General features: G+C 44.6%; 1 protein-coding gene across 1 annotated transcript in view; it reads right to left on the bottom strand.

Moving 5' to 3' along the window:
• espn (espin) overlaps positions 1–19,459 on the bottom strand; it is a 52,617-nt gene that overhangs the window by 26,390 nt on the left and 6,768 nt on the right. The window contains exons 3-7 of the mRNA XM_062541329.1: positions 11,713–11,899; positions 10,049–10,231; positions 7,519–7,650; positions 4,211–4,442; positions 1,825–2,084 (exon numbers count right to left, since the gene is read on the bottom strand). Of these exons, the coding sequence (XP_062397313.1) occupies positions 1,825–2,084; positions 4,211–4,442; positions 7,519–7,650; positions 10,049–10,231; positions 11,713–11,899 (994 nt within the window). The remainder of the gene's footprint in view (positions 1–1,824; positions 2,085–4,210; positions 4,443–7,518; positions 7,651–10,048; positions 10,232–11,712; positions 11,900–19,459) is intronic.

The following is a 19,459-nucleotide window of genomic DNA, read 5'->3' as shown; positions in this document are numbered from 1 at the left end:
TGAACAACATGATCAATGAACACCCACCATTCTGTTAGAAAGCTATTATCATACTTCATCTCAGCCGCCTATCAGCTGATTCTATGGTTAGTTGATGCTAAGTACAACCACAGAGTCTAAACATCCACCACACAACTTGTAAACACAACACCTTTCATTACCTCCGCCAAGTTTGTTGGTTTGTTTGTTTGTCTGTCTGTTTGTTAGCAAGATACCTCAAAAAGTTATGGATGGACTTCGATGACATTTTCAGGGAAGGTCTGAAATGACCCAAGGAAGAATTAATTATAATCAAATTACTACGATTAAATTTTGTGAGTGATCCATATCACCGTCTGGATGCAGGAGGCGGTTATGTGTTCACTTGGCGGAAGTTTGCGCTCTCTGAGTGCTTTTTTAGTTTGTCTATGCTTCATTGCTTGACAGAGGCCAAGGCCTGGAACCCAAAGCACAAACGCTAAAGCTAACCTACTCATATAAGACCTCAATACTAAAGTACGGTCCTGTTCCAGATCCCCTTCCCAGGCCCTCAAGTGTCTCCATCCCACCATGCGTGAACTGGGTCATTGAGAGGCTGCTTTTGTGCTAGCGTACACATAATCAGTGAGGTCACAGGCTTACTCTTATGGGCAGGGGTCAGTGAGTTAATCACCCTCAGCTGGCCCACCCATGACTATGACCCTGTCAGCTGTCAGCACCGATGAGAGTGAGAGTGGATGAGAGTGGATGAGAGTGGACGAGCATGACGCAGGTTAATAGGCCTATTTCACAAGATGTCGCCACGGTGTAAACTAACTTCCTCTGGAACAACTCAGTCTATAGGAAAGACAGAAACAGGAAGATGTTTTACCCTGCCAATTAAGGCATCATTAACATCAACTAGACCAGGCACCTGGACACTGTGAAATTGGCTCACAGGCTGAGGCCAGTGAAGGAGATGTCAGTGGAGGGGGTGAGACACAGAGAGAGCTACCCCTTCAGTTCGTGAAAGACTTTGGCCTTGGAAATAGTTGAGTGAGGCAATAAATGAGGTTGCGCCAATCGTCTGAGTTATGAAACGCCGTAAGCGCCCTGATCTCGCATTCTTGTGGTCATTTCCGAGAATGCAGTCCACTCGGCCAGATTTCCCATAACATGTTCAAGGGACATCTTCAGTCAGGGATTAATATTAAGAAGATGATTTTTCCCACCAGCATCCGGGCCATGACTATCGACTGACTGATTGGTCGGCCATTTCGAAGCAGCGTCACTTTGGATGAAAAACTCTAACTTTCATGTCATGGCACCCTTTTGAGGTGAGGACATAATGAAGATACACACTATTATTGCCAAAAGTATCCGCTCACTTGCCTTCACTCACATATGAACTTTGGTCAAATCCCATCCTTAATCCATAGGGTTTATGATGACGTTGGTGGGATTAAGGATGGGATGTGTGACTGAAGTTCATATGTGATTCAAGACAGGTGAGCGAACACTTTTGCCAATACAGTGTAGTTAATATAGCTGTTTGCTAGCCTGGCTAGCGCCTACCACTTCTCAAATGAGACGTGGTCTGGCAACCAGACATTCATTTTCTTGTATTTGAAAAAATGCCCAGATCCGTTCATTGGGCGCCACGGATGTCTATCAAATGTGTCTGTGCATAGCTCCTCATGGTCTTGCTTTCCCCCCTGTTCTATGATTGGTCCCCTATCTCAGGCAAAAATTTGGGCGGTAGTTTCCAGACTGCCTTAGCAGCGTGAATGAAATCATCGCACAAGGCAGGATGGGAACACCCAGGCTAGCGGTTTGCTGTGATGCCGTTGGAGTCGCTCCACGCACCTTAGAGCCGTCGCTGTCCACGTGGCGGAGGTTGCTCTTCACCTTCAGGTACATGTCCGCGGACGGCTCATCGGGGGCTTTGGGAGCCGGGAAGGACGGAGGCGGCGGAGGCCGGGAGCTCGGAGGAGGAGGTGGAGGAGGCGGGAAGGCCGGCGGGGGCGGTAGCGGCTCGCTCACTCGTCTGCCGTCACCCTTCGAGGTGTCGGGGTCCAGCATGTCCATGTAGGTCTGCATGTCTGTGATGGCCGACTCAGATGGGCCTGGAGGAGAAGAACAAGGTGCGGTCAAGAGAAACGCTTCTGTGGTTGAGTATGGCTATGTCCAGAAGTCAAGCGTGCACGCTGGATAGTACCCTCTTCCCAGTAGCGTCTTAGTTAGCTCGCTCCTCAGTATGCGTCCCTACCTACATTTGGACAGCACTAACTAGTTGGCGTCACCTGACTCGGGGAGAAGGGTGTGTTGATGATTTGCATGACGTGTGGAGCTTGACCTGCGCTGCGCAATGGATTATGGGATATCTGAGGCCAGAAAAGATGCATCGATGCACGCTTGGAAATCACGCCAAACGAAGTACCCAACTAGTGAGAGCGCTTGACTTTCGGACAGTCTATTCTCACGAAACTTCCGGAAAATGCACACTGCCCAGCGTGCACGCTTGACTTCTGGACACAGCCCATGGGTCAGACACAACTGTGCAACTGTGCAATAGAGACAAACTGCCTCATAACTCTTCTCAACTCTTCTGCACTTGAACTTGAACAAAAATGAAACATACTTGTTAATGTCACTTTGACTTAAAAATGCATACCTCACCTGAAACTTGCCTTTGATTGAAAAAAAAAACATTTGATATATGACTCATTTGTATTTAACAAATGAGCAGTTTTGCATACAATTACCATATAACATACATTATATACATTAAAAGTACAACAGTTACAGGAAACTCATACTGACCACTGTCAAGCAATGTTTAGCTAAATGTATTCCACTGAAGCAGTGCATAGTGTGAGCTATGGAGCTTTTCTAGATGTATGCAGTGTGGGCATTTTTGGAATGGGGCAACGATCTGAAATTTATGTGAAATCATAAAATATGATACATTTAAGGATGAGATTATATACTCCCCCTCTGTTGTATACTAATATTTTATGTTCTTCTCCCTTCCTGCACTTCAGAGTATAACCACTAGAGGTCAGTGCTGCTGCGGTGACCCACTGGTGCACCTCTGACAGCATGGCTCACTCTGCGGACTTAGAAGTTACACCAAATCCCTTCCACCCCAGCGAGCAGCAGCTTTCCCACCATTGTTCTGATAATAACACAGGCACATGGTGCATTAACCCACCAAAGAGAGCATGACCCACGACAACATCACACACATGCCCTTCAAAGCAAACTCAAAACAACGTGGGAGTCAAATAAAAGGGATCTTTTGCATCATGTAATTACATTTTCCAATGGGCAAATTATTATGGGTATATGCAAAGTACGCCGACACATTGTGGTGATCAGTACCTGACCAAGGACATACACAAACTCTGCTTTGCAGTTCTGTGTGGGTGTTGCTGGGATTGTAAAGCCATAACAGGCTGGCATCGGCTAACATCTTATAACCATATTTAATCATGTATGTACGTTGTATGTATGTTGAGAGTCTGTGGTGATCGTGCTTTCATATCAAGTGTATATTGTATGTAGGCAGAAAAACCTACATTTTCTGTCAGACAGACACAAATCAACTGTGTAAAAATATTCATGGGTTTCATCAGGTCCATTTTCCCAGGTGTATTACTGTAATCAAGCACCATGCAGTCTGCATTCATAATCTAGGTGCTTGATTGTATACACCTGTGGAAAGGGACCGGATGAAACTCATGAATATACCGGTATGTAAATGTTCCACAAGAAGTTCCACAAATCCATTCCATTCCCTTACATGTGTCTCTTACTGTAACAAAAGTTTTTTGTTTTTTTTAACTCTATCAGACTGAACTATGGATTGTCAGACCTGATACACTCAATGCTCATATACTCAATGACTGTCTCTGCATATTATATACCATATTCTCATATACTGAAAAAATTGTGTGTTTATCATCAGAGCTGGAAAAGTCCAGAAAGTAAAAGTCCTACCACATATCTGTGCCAACCATGCATTTCAATCAGCTGATTCTAATTAGCACAACTCTTCAGCCAGGGAGAGCAGTTACAGTAATTAGTGAGATCATCTGTGCTAAGTGTACAGTTAGAACCAAAACATGATTGGACTTTTACTTTCTGAAGCTGGACTTTTCCCACCTCAGTTTATCATCTTGCTAAGCTTTGTGAATATAAAGATGTTTTTTTTTTCTCCTGGAGCCCTTGGCCATGTTGTGGGCCTGACCTGCGTTGGGCCGTGAGGGGGGCGAGGAGCTCCTCTTCTCCCCGGTGCTGGATTGGCTGGAGTTGGCCGAGTCGTAGTTGGACAGCGAGCTGGAGGGCGAGCCCAGGTCGAAGTGGGCCGCCGGCGCCGAGGCCGAGATGGTGGCGTTGGGGGAGGACAGGCCAGAGTCCGGCTGCTGCTTGTACTCCAGGTCAGTGGAGGGGTCCCTGGACAGCACACGGTGCTCCACACTCTGCGTCACACACAAGAGAGCAGCACAGGCATTCATGACTGAGGGTGTGTGTGTGTGTGTGTGTGTGTGTGTGTGTGTGTGTGTGTGTGTGTGTGTGTGTGTGTGTCTGTGTGTGTCTGTGTGTGTCTGTGTGTGTCTGTGTGTGTGTGTGGGGGGGGGGAGGTGGGTGTGTGTCTGTGTGTGTGTCTGTGTGTGTGTGTGTGTGTGTGTGTGTGTGTGTGTGTGTGTGTGTGTGTGTGTCTCTGTGTGTGGGTATGGGTGTGTGTCTGTGTGTCAGTGTGTGTGGGTGTGGGTGTGTGTCTGTGTGTGCGTGTGTGTGTGTGTGGGTGTGTGTCTGGGTGTGTGGGTGTGTGCGGGTGTATGTCTGCAAGTGTGTTTCTGTATATTCAACAAATTCATTGTCTAAGCTTCCAAATTATATTAAACAAAGGAAGAGGTACCTCCTGAAATGGTAAACATTTCAACACAGTGTTTAGCATTATGGCAAACCTTTCTCAGGAAGTCAAGCAAGGTACAAAAATAAAGTTCCTAAGACAGTCACGTGCTGTGACCAGTGTCTGCCAGAGACAAGTGTTTTAAGGACAGTCATAGTATCAACCTCAAAGAAAGTCTATCTGATTGCAGGAACAAACGGGGATCGCTGAAATTGATCATTGATGTTGGATATGGGCGTTAGTGGTTTCCCGCCACTGGTGGATCAACCTCAGGCTGTGTCCCGCTGGGATCAGTGGTGGCCTCCAGCCCAGAGAGGTCATCTCAGCCCTGATTACGATGAGCACCCACGCCTTGAGGCCACAGTTATAAATGTCTCCCATCTTTACGGAGATCTGCACCCTCATCGGGAGCTGGGTCCTCACGAGGTGCCTGTTTTGGCCACCTGGCACAGGCGAACAGGCCATGGGAGGCCATATCTTGTGCTGATGATCCAGCTGGCCCAGATGGCTGCACTCAAGGGTAAACGCTGACATGATCCCTTCAAGCTAAACCTAATATATGACCATTATATATTTCAATATGCCATGTAATTCTGAAAATATGCCCCTGGTATGTTATTCCTCATTTCAAGTGTCTGCTCAATTAAACAACTAATGTAAATGTAAAATGACCTTACACACCAATGCTTTGAATAACAGTGCAAGTCTATAATGTAAAATAACATGTAACATGGCCAAAGCTTGGAGTTAAAATCGGCAGAATGTAGAAATGTGGAAAATGGCAAATATTTCTGCTAATCTGCAGTGCATAAGCCACTGAATGTTGAAAAAGCACAAAGCCAGTCCAGATCACAGCAGATAAGGCACAGAAACTCCACACCTGCCCAGTCTCATATCTTACTGGGCTAAATAAATATCAAAACTGACATCTGGGGATAACACTGGGAAGGTTTGGCAGACATTTCAGGGCAACGGGCAAAACCCACAGTAGCATTACTGACTGACACAAGCATCCATTTTAACAAGGAGAAGGTTAAAAGGAACATTATCTCTGTATAAGGCCAAGTTTGTCCCTATCCACTAGCACAATTTTAACAACATGTGTTACAAAATATCCAAGTCACATGCGGCCCCACGGGACACTAAACTTCCTCACACACACACACACACACACACACACACACACACACACACACACACACACACACACACACACACTAGGGCTGCAACTAACTATTATTTTCATACTCCATTAATCTGTCAATAATGTTCTTGTTACTTGTGAGACACTTATAATCAATTACTTCCTTATCGATAACATTTCAGACAATTGTGAAAAATTGCTGCCTATCACTGTCTCCCAAAACCCCAAATTATGTTATCAAATGCCTTGTTTTTCCTACATGTCGAACATACAGTATATAGTTCACTATCTTAGGACAGAGTTAAAACAAAGTTAAAATGATTCAAGTTTTAGAAGTTGCAACCACAAACCAATTACCAAAATATATGTGTGCGTGCGTGCGTGCGTGCACACACACACACACACACACACACACACACACACACACACACATGCACCAGCTTCTATCTGCCAAAGACAAAACAGCCACCCTCCTCCTCCTAACGAGGCACATGTCCCATCCATTTCCCTTGGCTCAGCACACGGATGATGGTGTTTACATTACAGGCAGGTTCCTCTGGCCTTGGCTCCCAGGCAGGAGGGGAAATAACAGAGCGCCCGCACGGTCCCTCCAGAGGAGACACACTGCCCGCGGGCCAGGCGCCACGCACAGGGGACCTGGAGAGGTGGGCCTCACCTGCACCGGCTCACAATTAGAGCAGAGCGCCAGCAAAGCATTCTGGGATGTTGAGACATCCACGGGGCCTTGTGGGAAAGGCAAAGGCACGCGAGACACAGCTGGGACTGCGATATGTGCTGCTATACATACACAATCTCACGGCTGAAAACCAGAGAATGACTCTTCCCGGAACAGTAGCTATGCAGGACAGGTGATGGAAATGTAAGGCCTTTTCCCAAAGCTTGTACACTCAAAATATGGTGGTAATATTTCTCTTTTACTTGTTTTACTTCACTTACTTGAACTTCTGAAACTAAAGCACAATTGAAGCTTATTTCTATTTCCTCCAAGTGTTGGATCCATCCTTCAAACTCATGTTGTCCTGAACTGAGTGGGCCTCACTCTACACTATTCAGAATCACAATCAGAATCAGAATCAGCTTTATTGGCCAGGTTTGCGTAACAAACAAGGATTTTGACTCCGGTTAATCCTCGCACTCAAGTACAACACTCAACACACAATAACATAAAAAACAGTAAAAAAAAGAGTAAGGGCAGGAAGTTACTGTATTTATAAGAATAAAGGAATAAATACAGTATGTACATTTACAAATAAATAAACAGATGCTATGGGTGGCCTTGTTGTCCCTGTCAAGGTATGCCGTGGTCATGGACAACCCAACAGGCACAAATGGGCACAGATTCTATGGTGCATAAGCGTGTGGTAGAAGCAGCGCGGCAGGTCCCAGCCGTGGCGCGACTGGCTGGGGCACCTACACCACACACCGGCGACCCGAAAATAATCTTTAAAAAAAAAAGAAGAAGCAGCGCTGCACTCACCATGTTCTCCACGGTGCGCAGGTACTTGGCACACTGGGGATGTCCGTTGTACTCGGCCAGGTCTGCAGCGGTGAAGCCGTCCTGGTCACGCACGCCCAGGTCCACTCCGTTCACCACCAATATCTGACAGCACTAAAGCGGGACACAGCAATGGGTCAACTGGCAGGATGACTACAGCGGAAACATTATTATATATCAACTTTATTCAAGACACAAAGGTCCATAGAGACAACACAGTACAAGTATAATTAAATATGTACCAATACAAAACATTAAGACAACAATAAACAATAAAAATAAATCAGTTGTGCACACAGCAGTCAGACTGTATAACGATCCAAATTATTTTAGGCACTTTAATCTTAACCTCAACATTGGCACTTGAACAGCATGAAAGGTCTTAAAATTCCTTTTTTAATAATCTTAGCTATTTTTAACCTAGTGCCAATGTCAGATTCTGCATTACCATTTTTCTTTCGTTCCCCTCTACATTATGGTGTTTATTGTTTTGTCTGTGGTGTCTATGTCTTTAAATATCATGCTGTGACAAGACATGCAATGACCACATGAAAGTTCAACAGAGTTCAACAGTCAGCATCTAAGTATCTAATAATGAGCATATTACTACGTAATAACTATATAATGTCCAAACATACGATAAGATATCTTTAAATTAGATAGAGAGGAGAAGAGGGCAGACACAGCAGTGCAACATATCAGAACATCAATATCAAGTTCCAAATGGGACCAAAGATCATAAAACTAATTGCTGAACACAGATAGGAAATAACATTCCTCAATCACATTCATACTTGCATGCTCGAGGCAAGGCAGAGTGAACCAGTACAATTGATCATCAGGTGAGTAAACCAACTACCACCAAAGAAGGTAGAATTGATATGAAAAGGTCAATGAATACAACCACACATGTTTTTTCCCTAGATAAATTGTGATTGCATGATTGAAAAACAAAAAAACACTGTATAGGATATAGACTAAAACATTAGGATTTTAACACTTTTAACACTTAACCACTTCAGCACTTTTGCAATGGAATCTTGACAATAAACTGACACTGTGTAACACTGTGTGGGAATCCTAGACATCCATAGAGCCATAGTGTGGGAGAACCTCTCCCAGTCATATGCTATCAGAACCAGCCTTGTGAGACAGAGATGAGAGGCTTGGGGGGGAGCACTTCCACAGCAGCTGCTGAACACAAAAGCTTGTTGGAGAGAGACAATAGCCCATCTTCCCTCCAGAGAGCCGTCTCCATACAGGGGTATGGTTGGGTAGGGTTGCATGTACTAACCATTGTCTGCTGTGCTTTTCTCCCCCATTCATAAAACCTGCCTTTCAATCCACTCTCACACAAAATCACAAAAAGGCCCACAGATACAAGCACAGCACGCCGGACTCAAGAGTGCTATTATGTGTGCCACTTAAACCGAAACTACACAGCCTTAGCAAGTCTGCTGTTAAGAATCCACACATAATGAATAACCTAACAGGTGCTAACGTGCACATGAAACTGGTCATTCCCACACAAAAAAGCTAACAAAGCCATGTGAAGACTGACATAATATACATAAAATATTTTGCAAAAGAAATTACTTACTTTGTCCGAGATCATTGGAAAGGAATATTTTCAACATAATTGCTTCACTGAACAGCAGAATCGCTACAGCTTTTAAGGCTACTTGAGATCTGAGGGACTTATGTTCTGCAATACTTTACTTTGTGGTTTACTTTGGGTGAACAGCCCTACTGGGTGACCGAGTAATAATCCTATTATCAAAATAAATAAATATTTCTCGATTTCCTCCGATCATATAACCAAACAAACAAACACACACACACACAGATACACACACACAACACACACACACACACACACACACACACACACACACACACACACACACACACACACACACACACACACCTAGCGACAACTAGTGGATTCCTCAAATGGAACCCACAGAGCTCCTGTTCTTGGCAGAATAAGGTCAGAGCACCATGGCCATTTACAGTACCTTGGTAACAAAACACTCACAAATGAACAAGACACTCACCACCTCATTAACATCCTGGTCCAAATTCAGCTCTCAAAGAGAGTTTCCCCTCACCACCATTTAATGCCCAAAAGTCTGTGGCAGAGCTATTGGAATGGTGGTCAAATTTCAACAGCGTGCTGTTTTGCTAAAAGCCTCCCTCAATGAACTTTCGACATCATAATCCACTACCAGTACATCTTATTTTTACACTCGTGGAACCAAGCACAAAAGTTGACCATATAAATTGAAAATCTATGCTTTCATCACCTTTCAAAATCCCCATAATTCACTCACTTCCTTGCATATACGACCCATTTTGAATAAAAAAATGTCTTATAATACGTAATAAAAGGCTAAATTAGTCCGATTCAATCCCCACCCTAGTGGTGGGACTGGATTGAGCAAAGTTTTACATAACAGCTCACAGCTCAAAAAGCCCACATTGCAGTGTAAGCTGTAAACCGCCCACCCACCTCCAGCTCGCCGTTCTCGGCCGCGTCATGGAGAGGCGTGCCGCTCCAGCCGTCCATAACGATCTCGCCGCCGTGCAGCAGCAGCCAGCTGAGCACCTTGGCGTGGCCGCGGCTCGCCGCGAAGTGCATGGCAGTGGCACCGTCGTTGTCCCTGTCGGCCAGGCTGATCTCTGTGAAGCTCATCTGGTGACACACATATAAACACAAACGCACACACACACAGTTCATATGCACACACATTATAGGCCTGTGAGATGTTTAGCTACAGTTATGAATAGCCAGCGGGAAGTCACACAGATAGCTTGTGATTTGGGAACTGATATTAAAACATACAGCAATCATGGATTCAGATCAGAGGTGGATCATTCTTAGCCTGGCCCCCGCCTGACTATGTACTTCCGCTTTACGTTTCTCTTCATACTCCGTCTGGTAAAGCTTGATCCAGCTTCGTTTACTCCGGCAAGTGCATCTCCGACCAATCACGTTCCCGAGAGCGATTACATTTAAGTTTCAAGCCTATCGTTATCGTTGTGTCCCCCGTGGTTATTATACGTCATTACCGAACGTTAGTGATTGAACTCCAATGAATTCAAACTTCAGACAAGCGTCCACAAATCAAGAAATAAACGTTTGCCAATGGATCTAGGCCAGACTCTCTGCGAAGAATAGATAATTCTAGATAATTCTGCCTTCAGAAAGTAAAAGCCCTACCATGTACTAGTCATACCTGTGTACTACTAACACAGATGTTTCACTATTTAGCTGAGCTACCTGAGTGAAGATGCTGCATTCCAGACAACTCGGACGTCAGAGTTGGTGTTCCATGTACCTTCTCCCAGCCAGAGATCAGAATCATTTTGTTTAAAAAAAAGTATAGATAGATCGATACTTTATTGATCCCCAAGGGGAAATTCAAGGTATATTTTTGGTGCTCTGCCTTTTATTGATACAGGACAATGAAGAGGCGCAGAAAGCAAGTAGGAGAGAGAGATGGAATTGGGAAATTATCCAGGTCAGACTCGAACCCGGGTCCCTGTGGGCACCTGGATCCAAGGTGGTATGGATGCTGTAGTGAGTTGCACCTGTAGTGAGGTGTACCCAAGACCTCCTGGTTTGTCTACTCTAGAATGATATTGGTAGGTTCCAACTAGGAAATATCTGGAGTTTTCTGGAATGCAGCAAGAGTTCTGCTTAATACAACCAACTGGTTTAGTGAATGGTTTGAACAAATATCTGGAGGGACCTTTACTTTCTGACAACGTCAGAGTTTTCCACTTTAATATCCACTTCCTCACCTGAAGTGAAGTCCGTTTATAATCCTCCAAAGGGACATGTTTTAGCTGGTGGTTTAAAGCTGATGTAAGTGATACTAGCCTTTCTTAGAAACCACTCTCAGACCGTGGCAGCAGCCAAATCCTTTCTTTCTCCTGGCTTCCCTATCCAGACTGTGTTGCCATTTTGGTTGCTGTTAACAGAGTCCATTTTGCCCTGGCTAATCTTTTTCCAAAATAGCCATCAGGCCCTCAAAGCACCAAACTAATTATTCTGTAGAGATATCGCTTACGGAAGATTACAATGGAAAGGATCACTTCAGCGAGACATTTCTCTAGTGCTGGACGACGGTATCCCGGGGTGAAAGCTGACTCCTCCCTCTGCTCCCTTACCAGCCAAACAATGACAGTGTTGTGTCCCATCTGGGCGGCGGCATGTAGAGGAGTCATCCCGTCATTGGCTCGGATGCTGGGGTCCGCCCCACAGTCCTTCACCAGGTACTGGACCACCTCCAGATGACCCTCCTGGCACGCCAGGTAAAGGGGTGTGGCACCGTTCTTGGTTTGGAAATTGACAACGCTGCAAGGTAAACAAGAAGAGAGGGAGAGAGAGAGAAAGAGAGAGAGAGAGAGAGAGACAGAGACAGAGAGAGTGTTCTGTGAGGAGACGACAAAAGGCAGCTAATCCCCTGTTTATGTTTCAAACCGAGGCGTCTGCGGGGTGTCTGGGGCTTCCCGCCGTGACCTCCGGTCAGTGGAAATTGCGGTGGGACGAGGTCTGAACGGGGAAAGGCTTTCTATTTCTGGAAATCTGATCAAGTCGACCCAAAGAACCTCACGATGCCTGTGTGCACCTCGAGGCTTAAAACACAGAGCAAAGGTCTTGACAGCTTTCACTCCGCTTACGCAGAAGTAAGCCCCCTCTATATAGAGAACTAAAGTCCACCGTCTGGGCCGGCAAGTCTTAACAGGCCTGTGTTGAAAATGCAACTTAATTTCATAAGCAAGGCAGTTGTCCAAAAACGCTAAATTGAGGTCACAGTCATCTGACACTGAGAGGTCTCTTGGGCAATCAGATTGTGACATAATCCTCCAAGCATTTGGTAAAGTAACCAAAATAGTTTCAACTTGGATCGGACCGCAGTGCGTTCCCAATGCGTCTTAGATGCTTAAACGCTTGTCATTTCATGTGTGCAAACATTGTCCGATTTGATGTGATTGCCCAAGACTCAAGTGTAAATGATAATAAGTAGCCTAAGGGATGATGTACAGAATGCCGGTCATTATCAGTAAAATACGTCCCGACAGGGCAAACCGGACGCAGCAACAGAGGGACTTATTTTCCCGATAATACCCGCCGTTCTATACATTATCCTGATTATATGGCCACATACCAAAACAAAAAACTAAACTCCACATGATGTCTCTTTACATTTATTTGTCACCATTGCATTGTAGCTTCTGCTGAGTAACCAATAGTTTGCAACCCATGCTGAACTTCAATCGAACATTATTTAGAACACAGATGATCAACTGCCTGCTTTCACTTTTGAATGAAGTTCCATTGCAAGAAGTGACCGGGCTCCTTGCTGAATGATATGAAAGGTTCAGAAGCACAAAACTCATTTTCCTTGACAACTGGCTGTTATGGCTACATTGGTTACAACTCATATCTGGTTACAAAAAGATCTCCGTATTAGTGCGATGGAATTCACAGCTCATCAGCTGTGATGACTAGACAGTTGTAGGCTTTCAGGACACTGTACTCTCTTGCTGCTCAGCTTTCTGTCCCTTTTAAACCATATGATATTGGAAAATCACATTTGTTCCCAGCCATCTAGCCAATAATGAATAGCACTCAAAAGACTACAAAGTATCCATCTCGATCTGATTGGATTATCCATAGAACTCATTCTCCACCTACAGCTAGCATTCTAGCATTCTAGAAGAAGTTCTTCTTCTGATTCAGGTGCAGCAACAAACAGAAACAGAAGGAAGGAGCTACACCGGTTAGCAATCAGTTACACCGGTTAGCAATCAGTTAGCTTTCACAAACAGCATAAATACTTTGAGGTGCTGCGACTGACTGAAATCTGGACAGATGATAGGCCTTGTGGGTGTGTGTCCACCTGAGAGCCGGCATGAGAGTGTGCCAGGGGCAGGTCTCCGTGGCGCAGGGCAGCGTCCAGGCCAGGGAGGCTAATACCTCTGCCCCAGATCCTAGCCCAGCGTCACCCCGGGAGGTCAGGGAGTGAGCAGCAACCTTCCCCCCACACCGCCTTCCTCACTCCAAATCCCATAAGGCGCAGCTTTATTTGGACAATGACTGACAAGTTAGCAGGGAGTCGCTTAAGAGGATTAGCGCTCCAGTGGTTCCACTCACACTCAGCACTAACAAGTGGATACGACGACTAAGGCATAGGGAGGCATGTGTAAGTGTTTATGTGTGAGTGTGTGTGTGTGTGTGTGTGTGTGTGTGTGTGTGTGTGTGTGTGTGTGATGAGTCATCAACTGTCACCTAGTCTGCTTTAACATAAACTACCCCACTGTAACCACCTCCTTTTACATCCCCTCCTGCCAGCTCCTTCCTGGTTTTCCTTCCCTCTTGGGGTTAAAAGGAGTTCAAAGAGTTAAAGTGCAATGTAAACATCATTAATTATGTTGAGAGCCTCGCTAAGTGGGCTACTACAGTACAAGACCATTCCTCACTGAAACATAAAACCCAACTGATGCTAAATACACAGTATACAGTGATGCGGATCTATGATAGTTACTGGATATATTGATGATAAGTGATCATATTGTTCTATAGATATGGCATAAGTTTAGATGAAAGCAGAAGGATGAATATTTTAGACAGGAAGGGCCCTTAATCAGAGGCAGCGCCATCAGGATGTGAGCTGACACATGAATCATTCATGAGTGAAACCCAACAGGCTGGTCACTCACCTGCGACACAGGAGCACAGGGAGCCAACGTACACACACACACACACACACACACACACACACACACACACACACACACACACACACACACACACACACACACACACACACACACATACAGGTATGAATACACACACATATGCACACGTGTGCGCGCGCACACACACACACATACACACAAGAATAGAGATATGAGTTCACACATACACACACACACACACACACACACACACACACACACACACACACACCATCTAATCATTCATTCTACTTTATTAACAGAAACTTCTAACTTCTAACTTCTAGCTTCTACAAAAAAGTATATGCAAATTATGTTCCCTCTCCAAACACGACCTACTTGAATCAGTAGTGCAAATAAATTCATGATCCCGCATCATGTGCTCCTCCTCAGCCGTGTTCTCACTAACTCGGGTAGCTGTTAGCTTAATTATTAGTAATGTAATAGATGTGGTCTAGCAAATAGCTCCGCGGTCTGACAGAGGCTCATTGAGCTCTCTAAGGCCCTTCCTGTGTAAATTATTCAGGGCCTGGACAAAACATCGCCCTCCACGGCGACGGCCGAGTCACATAGAGGTGAGGACAGAACGGTGAGGGAGCCTTTCCAAACCCCCCGACCCTACTACAACACACACACACACACACACACACATGCACACACACACCACACACACACACACACACACACACCAGGTCCTTAGAAAGAAACTTGGCTTGAGGATGCTTGGAAAGCCTTGGCTCAGGTCTCCCTAAGTGCTGTGACTACTCAGCCGGGCAAGCTCAGCCGCCCAGTCCATGACAAACCCACGGCAATAGATAGAGGGAGAGAGAGGGAGGGAGAAAGGAAAGAGTGTGTGACAGAGAGAGAGAGAGACTTTACTTATCTCTCCTGACTTGCTGCCACTGCTGCGATGGTGTGTTGTTGTGGTCCCAGAGCCCGGCCATATGTCGCTCCCCTCCCCCAACCCCTCCCCTACACCTGAGCCCTGAGGGAGCCTTCTGCTGAGACACAAACACCAAAGCAGCTAGGCGCTATATGCTATATGGTTCCCTTATCTTACAGTATGAGGGGAAACTAGAGGATACTAGAAGGAAAAGCCTATTTCAAACTTAGCTATATATAGTAGTTCTCCATCTATGTCAGTCTCACCTCACTGAACAAATTGTTTCAACTATAGGTGTGTAAGAAAATACTGATAATATCCAATGTTGCAATATTCTATTCAGCAATACTGTATCGATTTTCAAAAACACAATATTGATTTTTGTTTTTACATGCAAGCACTTTATTTTGTTATAGATAGAGGCTGAACTGTACTGTACAGTGTACTGAATCGTTTGTATAAAGAAAAGTTTTTTACTCAAATGTTATGTGTATGATGGTGTCTTCATGTCGGTTTTCGTGTCGGTTTTACGCAATATATCCGCTTTCGCACAGTTTTGAAATATATAGCAAAATCGTAACACATGTATCTTGATGCATACTGTATCGCCAGATTCTTGCCAAAACTCAGCCCTATTCAATTAAGTTGTGGACACCACTATTACAGTTTTGCTCGATCGCTTTAATGCTTGTGTCAAATGTGACGTCTGTCACATTTTCAAACACGTAGGTCTAAAAAAAAGTATTCTGGCCAAAAAGACACATTTTGCTTGCAAAAAACTCATACTCTCTCAAAACATTTAAAACATACAGCAACAGTAAATTTTGCCTCCAAACAACATATCACTGTGTGATTTCAATCAATCAATCAATGAAGGTGTTAATGAAGATCAAGTGGATCCCAATTTCTTAAAGCAAGTCTAAGCAATCAAGAAAAACTGTAACAGCACCTATGTTATAAACCTGTGTCATGCTCTGTATTGCTTAATCTTCTGTTAATAACTAGCTGTCCCACTGTGGCATGTAGTGGAAATAACTCCAGCCTCCGTTTTCATTGACCCATATCGCTAATAGAGCTACAGGAAAGGTCAAACGTGAGTTCCTTTGGCACGCTGAACCCAGAGAGAGGTAGAGACAAAGAGGGTGAGAGAGAGAGAGAGAGAGAGAGAGAGAGAGAGAGAGAGAGAGAGGAAGGTCCGGCTGCCTGCTGAGACACCTGTGCCCTGCTTTACCTGGCACAAGCTCCCAGGAACACACCTGTCCTGGCCTCCTACCTGAGCCTCCCTGCTGCTTCTCGGCACAGAAGGAGAGAGAGAGAGATATCAGTGTGCGTGTGCGAATGTGTGTGTGTGTGTGTGTGTGTGTGTGTGTGTGTGTGTGTGTGTTTATAGTAACAAATACTGTTTTATGATTCTATGTTATTTTATTTTTTAGAAGTTTTCTAGACATACTGTATTTCTTTATGAATGGTCATGCCAATAAAGCTTTCGGAACGGAACTGCACACAGATGGCTGAATGGCGAACATGCCTGGAATTCTAGCCTTTAGCAGCCTACCTCCCCTCTCCCCTAAACATGGTTATCAGGCCGAGGAGAGAAAGCTCTTAATCTGCACTAATTGATTGCATAACATTTTTTTTCTCTCCTGTTCTTCCTTCCTCTTTCTTTCTCTCTCTCTCCCTCTCTCCCTCTCTCCTATTGTATAAATCGCTGGGGCTTTGACAGCTACTCAATGAATGCTTGATTCATTCTTTGTCTTTGTGTACAGCTATTATCTGCAAGACTCCATGCTGTGTCTACATGGGTCAACATGTCTAAGCTGTGTATGTGTGTACGTGTGTGTGTGTGTGTGTGTGTGTGTGTGTGTGTGTGTGTGTGTGTGTGTGACCACTTGCACGTTCATGCGTGCGTGCGTTCCAGCGTGTGTGTGTGTGTGTGTGTGTGTGTGTGAGAGAGAGAGAACAATACCCTCATGCAATTAAGCCTCATAAATTGTCTCCCTAATGTGTGTAAATCAATCTTCATCTGTCACATCCAATCCAAGCCTTCCTGTTAGGACACTGATACTGTGCTGAAAAGCTCAGCTGGGGGTCTGGCAAGGATGTGGAATATTATAAAAGCCTAGCATAGCTGCCTGTTGAAAGAACTTGGCCTCAAAAGTACAACTTGGCAAATCACTTTAACAGGCACAATGCGTAAAAACGTGCTTCGTTGGTAAGTATAAAGGCTTTTTGTACAATTATAGCAATCCTTTTACACGAAGAAATCACCTGATTTCAGACAAGAAATTAAAATGCTAGTATAAAAGCATTTTAATATTTGTTTTGGATTAGGCTTTTGGCTGTTACTGACGGTACGGTAAGATAACACATTCTAAAAAGGGTGATAGGTATTTAACATTTTTTACAACACTAATTAAATCACAGACCATTGAATGTCTACTGACAGATCCACATTACATTTGTCACAGAGATCCATTTGAATGTGAAGCAGTTAATAACCACACACACTCAGACACATCTATCAGCCAACACCTGACACCATAACTCTGCTTAGGGGATGGCAGCCTCACTGGAACCATCTTATCTCTTTGCTGCAAAGAGAACCGCATCTAGACAAACCCAACACCAGACTACAAGAAAGCAGCCGCCACTATTCAGATGAGTTCCTTTCTCCTATTGGATTGTCATTGGTTAGATGTTTGGGGTAGCTACGGTAACCCGGGTACACAAAGCTGGTGGCTGAATGGGGCTGTGCTATCAGGCATGGCCAGCACTCTCTTCCTGATTAAAGTTTCAGAGGATACATACAAATACTCTCAAACACACACACACACACACACACACACACACACACACACACACACACACACACACACACACACACACACACACACACACACACACACACACACACACACACACACACACACACACACACACACACACACACACACACACACACACACCAGTTGGTCCATAGCCTAAGCCTAAGGCATGAGGTTTTATGAGCAACAGCAACAAAACGGCCAGCCGGCGGAAGCAGCCTTCTTCCCTGGCGCTGGCTTTGATCCAGCCGAGCAAATCATTTTAACGCCGTCTTACTACAGAAGTTGCTGACATAAGCGGTTAAACATTAACGCTCTTATGGCATCTGGAGCGGATCTTCAGCGCAAATTGAAGTGCAAAGGCTGTCCCATTAAATTGTTTAATTTTCCCATCAAACCCCATCTCTGACCTCTTTATGGCTTTATGGCCGTCGACTGCTGATGCTAACGGTGACCTGTGGATGGTTTAAATGTGGAACATGGTGATCCAACCCGTCGCAGTGAAGTAAGCCTGCCGGTTCAGTACAATGATGAAAGGTCATCCACATCCAGATGGAGACAATACACAGGCATCTTCCTGAGACTATGAGACTCCCATACCGATCTAACGCAAACATCGTCCTTTGAGACCAGTTTACTGCCCCCGACAGCAGCACAAGTGGAAGCCTTTGACACTGATAACGCTATTGCTAGAGAGATTACAGCTGTGTATGAGCTGACCACCATGTTTATGTGACAGTAATAACAGTGCTGTGTGTGTGTGTGTCACTTTGTTTCTTATCAGCTAACGCTTTGCAACAGGTGTCTCTGGTGTTCTGCTGATTGGCTGGGCTTTCATATCAGAGTTACAATATAATGTAATTCCACGATATAATTCCACAAATAATTATATGTGTCTTTATATGAATAACCCTAGTTAAGGAATGAAAACACTTAGCTAATTGAAAAGACAAATTGACAAAATGATTAGCTATTGAATACATAGCTTTGTAGATAAAATATATTTGCCTTTGACACTGTTTGCACAGCTACCATGCCATTTACCAGACAGGCAGCCCACACTGTGCAATTCATAGTTGCTACCCACTGCTTTTATGTGAAGAATGTAAGGAATCAGAAGAGTAAACATGTCAGCCAAACAGAGCAATTTCATATTGTGTATGTGAAGAGAGTGGATAATGGAGAGTCTAACTTGAGGAAACAGTGGGCCTATGTCGTTTTAATGTTATAAGGCTTTTTGTAAGTTTCATTGACAGTGGACGGTCATGTGAAGTCAAGATAAACACAGGTGTCCTTCCCCCCTTGCCACCAAAGCTATTAAATTGAATAGCATTTTTGTGTTCTAGAGCCTCCATGCCACCTGAACTTAGCCCCACCCACAACATTTGAGATCGAGAAGTTTGATTTGGACGTTCCATTGTGGAACAACTATGCTCGAACCGGAGCTGTTAGGACCAATCAAGCT

The sequence above is a fragment of the Sardina pilchardus genome, chromosome 7 (assembly GCF_963854185.1).
Source record: "Sardina pilchardus chromosome 7, fSarPil1.1, whole genome shotgun sequence".
Classification (NCBI taxonomy): domain Eukaryota; kingdom Metazoa; phylum Chordata; class Actinopteri; order Clupeiformes; family Clupeidae; genus Sardina; species Sardina pilchardus.
This window is presented reverse-complemented; position numbering and strand designations above follow the sequence as displayed.